Consider the following 6,222-nt stretch of genomic DNA (forward strand, 5'->3'; position numbering starts at 1 on the left):
CTTTATTAATAGGGACGTAGATTACAAGTGCAAGGAGGTTACGCTGAACTTACAAGACAATAGTTGTGGACACGGTGCAGCAGACTCAAGTTAAAGTCCTCGCTATTCAACAGCAATTTGCCATTTTCTTTTTGCCTGGGCGAGGAACTACCTGTCAAGACCGCGCTTTAAGTAATTTCCTGCCAGTGCAGGAAGACTACTCACGCATCTGGGCCCCACTTTTAAAGGCAGTTCCGATCTTTTTACCCCCCTCAGCACCCCACTGCAACCTGAGGACCCCCACTTCACTCAACCTACCTCTTCCTGGAACTTTGAGGCGTCCCCTCACTCCACCTCTCTTATGGGCAAGGCTTCCCCAGGCCCAACCCTTGGCTCGGGAAACCTGGCACCTGAGTACCTTGGTCCTGCTATCCTGACAGAGCCACCCAGGCTCCCTGTCAGTGCCAGGATGCCCTGGTGGCTGTGCCAAGGTGCCAAGCTACCAGTGCCAAGGTGCCCATGTTCCAGGGGAGTACCAGGGCGAGGCGAGTGAATCCTGGACATCAGGTGAATGGGCAAACCTAATGGATCATTTAAATATGCGTGCCTGGATATCACCCAGCTAGAACAAGATTCAGATTGCAATGCGCTGTGAGATTCCATTGAATCTCGCAAGATGTTTAGAACTTTACAATTCTTGATGAAGGCCTTTTGTGAAATTCAAAGGCCTCGTCTCGACACCAAGTCAGGCATGCAAGGCCGCTGAATCGCTCCTTCAATCTCAGCTGGAGTATTGTGTACATTTCTGGGTGCCACACTGTAGGAAGGATGTAAACGCATTGGAGAAAGTGCAGAAGAATGGTTCCAGGGATGTGAAACAGTTATGAGGGTAGAATAGATAGGTTGGAACAGTTTACCTTGAAGATAAGAAGGCTAAGAGATGATTTGATAGAGGTGTTCAAAATCATGAGGGGCTGGACAGAGTTGATAGGGAGAAACTGTTCCTACTCATATCAAGATCAAAAAGAGAGGGCACAGATTCAAAATGATGTGCAAAAGAAGCAAATGTGAGATCAGAAAAAACATTTTCACACAATCGCCCCTCTATCATGTAGCTAATATTAAATAATTATCATAAATTAACAATTAAATTCAAATTAACATAAATTATCAGATAGTGGGCATGACTTGGTGTTGGGATGAAGCTGTTGAATTTCGCGAGAGGCCCCTTGTGAGATTTGTGATGCCACATGGCTCATTTAAATATACCTTCGCTGGATTCACCCTGCACCCAGGACTCAACGGCCCTGTTTGCAAAACATCGTCAGGGTGCCATTTGGTACTGGTCCACACCAATGTGGACCAGTAGCAATGGCACCTGGGTGGGGGGGTGGGGGAGGGAGGGGGGGGCATTGGAGATCCCTGGGTGGTCGGGGACAGGGCAGGGTGGCATTGACTCTCCCACTGGAACCCGGGCAATACCAGGTTGCCAGGCTATCAGTGCAAAGGTGTCCGGGTGCCAGGTTGTCACTGCCAAGGAATGGGCATGGGGGGGCCTTGCCAGTAGAGGGGGATGAGGGTGAGTTCCCGGGGACCTCCCCAAGGTTGGGGTGGGGTGAGGGGGGTTCAGAAATTGAGGGTGATGGCAGGGTCGAAAATGGGGGCGGGGCCTGAAAGGGGGTGAAAGATCGGGGTTGCAGGACAAATTGCCACCACAAGCTCGCCAGCAGGAAATCCCTCTGTGCGGCCTCAGCGGAGAGAATGTCTCCGAGGTCAAAGAAAAATGGCAAAGTGATGTTGAATAGTGGGACTTTTCTTGGCACCCGTTGTCTGCAGACTTTGGGCGGGATTCTCCAGCCGCAACAGCCCAGTAACTGGAAATTCCCGTCCGATGTCAATGGACATTTACATGGTCCTTGTCCCACCTATGGCCATCCTGCGGCAGGGTGCAAGAATCCAGCCCTTCAACTCAAGTCTACTGAATCACGTCCAGAGTCTCCCCAAGTACATATTAGCCATAGAAATATGTCAGTTTTTTACTGAAACCATTATTGAAAAGAAATCAATCTGCATGGCTGATGCAGCATGCCATGCGACGTCTGATCCTCTGTTCATTAAATTCTTCTCTTTTCTCTTCTACAGAAGGTATTTCTTAAAGCTAAGACTGAGGAAGAAATCTTTGCTCATCTGGACTTGGAATACATAGAGCCATGGGAAAGGAATGCTTAAGATAAAGAAGTACTCATTGCACCTTCAGTAAAATTCACTCATTATAAATTTTGGCAGAGGAAAAGAAAGTTTTAATGTCACATATGACAATTTTTAAATTACATTGATATGTTAAAATGCTGGTGCAATATTAGTTTTCACCCTGAGATTGGGAAGTATATAACAGGTAACCAGCAAAATGAAAATTACTACATAAAGTGTAAATTGGGGGAAAGGGATCTTAATTTACTTAAATCAAAGCAAAATACTGCGGATGCTGGAGATCTGAATTAAGAACATAAACTGCTGGGAAAACTCAGCAGGTATAAGGGAGAAATGGAGTTGATTTTTCAAGTCCAATGTGATTCTTATTTTGAACTCCAAAGAGCCACACTGGACTCAAAACGTTAACTCTGTTTCTCTCTCCAAAGTTGGTGCCAGACCAGCTAAGATTTTCCAACACGTTTTGTTTTTAGTTTCTCAATTTACTTAGCTCTTTAATACTGTCTCATGAAGCTGATTAGGGCTTGGAAACACAGGAACGAGCATGGCCATTCAACCCCTTAAGCTCATTCTATCATTCAGTTGGATCGTGACTGATCTGCACTCCATTTACCTGCCCTTGATTCACATCCTTTGATATGTTTACCTGGTAAAAAATCTATCAATCTCAGGCATGCCAATTTCAGTTGACCCAGCATCAACAGCACCCATTGTCTTTTGGGGAGCAGGTTCCATACTTTGTTCTGGTGGACATGGCGGGAGTCTCACAGTACATATTAAAGAACAATTTGGTGACATTCCCTATTGCTACCAGTTCTTCTAAAAATGGTATCTATAACTCAAAATTTGATTCCTCCCTCTGCACACCCGCCTCATAGTTCTTTGTCATATATTGTAAATGTTATGGAATTTACATGACATGCATTTTTACACAGAGCTCTTCAGAATATTCCACATGTTGCTTTGAATTGTTTTTTCTTTCTCAAAATTATGAAGTAAAAGATTGTGATAGCAATATGGCGGGCCAAAATCCAAATTTGAAAGCTATTATTATTTTTGACTATTTCCACAATTTCTATAAATTAAATCAGCATTTGATGGACACGCCATATATTTGTAACTGAAATAATAATCTGAGTAAGCAGGTCATGTATAACTTGTCAAATAGTTCAAAAGGTATGAATTTATGGTGGAAAATCTGACACAAAGGGGTTATTTCACTTTTTCAATGTTATCACATTTGGGACTATCCGTGGTATGAATTTCCCATAAATTATCCAAACTACAATTACTATGAACTGTTTTTCACAATAGTTTTAAATCAGAGGATAGTTAATGAAAAGCCTTTAAGTACAACAATATAATTAAACACAAACAGCATTTTGGACCTGTTCTTTCCACAAACTATGTGCCATTCAGACTAGCAGAGATTCTATAATTCATTTGGACCAAATAGCCTCCACTTATGCCATAATTGACTTGATGGGAGGGATTTTCTGGCCCTCCTGCTGCATGTTTTTTGGCAGCAGAGGCAGCTCACTATTGGCTGCTAGCGGGATCTTCCGATCGCCAATGTCTACAGCGTTTTGTGCGGCTTACACACCCCACCACTGGAGTGTGCGCCACGGGGTGTCACCTGTGGCAGGACTGGAAGACCCCGCTGGTGGGCAGGGCAGGAAAATCCCAGCATATGACTTATTTAAGCGGCTGAGGAAATATACTGTGGAATAATTTCTCTGTCTTCTAAAGTTCATGGTATCAAAAAAAGCAGTTGCCTTAATACAAAGCCCTAGAGAACACCATTGGATACGCCCCTTCAGTCTGATTATGAACTGTTGCCATTTTATTTTCTGCTTTCTCCATATTAGCCAATTTTGTATCCATAATGCCACTGTCCTTTAATCCTATTGAACTCAATTTTACCGAAATCTATTATCTGGTACCTTACCAAACACTTTTTGGAAGTCCATATATACAGCACCAACTGAACCTCCCTCATTCACTCTCCATGTTATGTCACAGAAAAACTCAATTATGTTTCTCAGATATGATTTGTTTTACCAAGTCTACAGCGGCAATTATTTATTGACCCATGTTCCTTGGTGACAATTTATTTTGTCCTTAACTATGGTCTATTTAAGGTTCCCCACCACCGACGTTAGGCTAACTGGCCTTTAGCTACCAGGTTTATTTCTTTCCCTTGGTTTGAACAGGGTATAACACTTGCGACCCCCATTCATAGAATTATAGAATCACTACAGTGCAAAAGGAGGCCATTTGGCCCATCAAGTCTGCACCAACCCTCTTAGGGAGCACCATACCCAGGCCCATGGGCCTACCCTATCCCCGCAACCTAGTAACCTCACCTAACCTTTTGAACACTAAGGGGCAATTCATCATGACCAATCCACTGAACCGCACCTCTTTGGACTGTGGGAGTAAACCAGAACACCCAGAGGAAACCCATGCAAACACAGGGAGAAAGTGCAAACTCCACACAGACAGTCACCCAAGGTCAGAATTGAACCCGGATTCCTGGCGCTGTGAGGAAGCAGTGATAACCACTGTGCCACCATGCCACCCTCTGACATGAGTGCCTCTCACACTACTGCCATGTTCAAGGAGGATTCAAAGAGTATGGCCACTGTCTTAATTCCCATGGTAATCTCAGTAATGTGAACAAAAACTGATGTTGAGTGAACATCTTTAGAATAAATGTTCTTTGAACACACCAATGTAAAAGAAACTAACTGAAAATAATGTTATTGATTTCAATATCGATATCCCATTTGCCCAGCTCAGTAGGTATCTGCATCATGCGCTGCCAAATTGAACAATAAAGCCCAAAGTTTTGATTTTTTATCTGTGCTGTTCTCGGTTGGGGAGAGGCATTGTTGACCTCCGTATGTGCCATGTGACTCTATGATAACAATTGGCAGCTGGAAATAGGTTGTCTTTTTTCCAAATTAGGGAGGTAGAAAATAAAACTGCCAGGGTTCCTGCTAGAGTCGCTATTCGATGATTTCTGAGAGGTCCCCATGTGATATCCCCAGGCACATTAGCTTGGTTGCGGAGCCTGTGAAAGTTAATAGATTTGTCAACTATTTGACAGAAAGGCCCACATTTAATTCCTTTCAATTTTGAACTGAATTGTTGAACTCTCCTGAGAGGATGTTGTATAACCCCTCTTCTGCTCAGCCAAGTAAATGATGAAAAAGTCAGGCTCATTGAACCTATCTCGCATCTTGCTATCTGTCTCATCAAGTAACAGACCATTATTATGCGGGAAATGCTAATAGAGAGGCTCTAGTTGCAGTTCATTGATAGATAACATTTTGAACACTGTAATCTGAACAATATTGCTGATTTTCTTTTAATTGCTGACACAATAAAGATCAAACAAATACTTTTGTGTTCTGTGAATGAAATATTTCGGGTGATTTTGAACCTTCCCTATCCATCCGTGAGAAAGTCGGCGCGGGCTCCAACTCTGGAGCAAAGTGAAAAATGTGATTCTCTCTGTCATGATTGGCTTTTGGAATCTTTCACCCCCCCCCCCCCCCCACCCCCCCATCCCCGTTCCCTTGCGGTGTGAATCGTGCCGGGGACTCTCATTTTAAGACATTAGCATGGCTTTAGTGAGCACTCTGTCCAGATGTCTTTGGTGAGCACTCTGTCCGGAACTTCCTCCCTCACAGAATCTTGACCCGACACTGGCGTGATGTCATGCCGGCATTAATTACGGCAAGTCTGGCCAGGCGTGAAGCAGTCAACGGGATCCCTCTGGGGGCGCAGAGGTATGTATAGTCCCGGGGGTGTAGAGGGACATGCCCGGGAGTGCCGTTGTGACACTGCAGTGCCAACATTGTAGTGCCAACCTGGCAGTGCAAAGCTCTGCCATGGCAGTGCCAGGGCAGGACCCTAGTGGCAACCCCATTGGGGGGGGAGGGATTTAAATATGGGAGCCCTGAGACCTTTGAGATGTGGCCTGCATGCCGTTTGGCTATAGCATAGGTCGAGGTGCCCTTTAAA

At 44.4% G+C, this 6,222-nt stretch overlaps 1 protein-coding gene across 1 annotated transcript in view; it reads left to right on the plus strand.

The window, feature by feature from the left end:
• Nucleotides 1-5,596, plus strand: part of dntt (deoxynucleotidyltransferase, terminal) — a 488,317-nt gene extending 482,721 nt beyond the window's left edge. The window contains exon 19 of the mRNA XM_072477618.1: nucleotides 2,122-5,596. Coding sequence (XP_072333719.1) covers nucleotides 2,122-2,208 — 87 coding nt within the window. The 3' untranslated portion in view covers nucleotides 2,209-5,596. The remainder of the gene's footprint in view (nucleotides 1-2,121) is intronic.
• Nucleotides 5,597-6,222: the final 626 nt, after the last annotated feature.

This window comes from Scyliorhinus torazame, chromosome 16 (genome assembly GCF_047496885.1).
Source record: "Scyliorhinus torazame isolate Kashiwa2021f chromosome 16, sScyTor2.1, whole genome shotgun sequence".
Taxonomy (NCBI): Eukaryota; Metazoa; Chordata; class Chondrichthyes; order Carcharhiniformes; family Scyliorhinidae; genus Scyliorhinus; species Scyliorhinus torazame.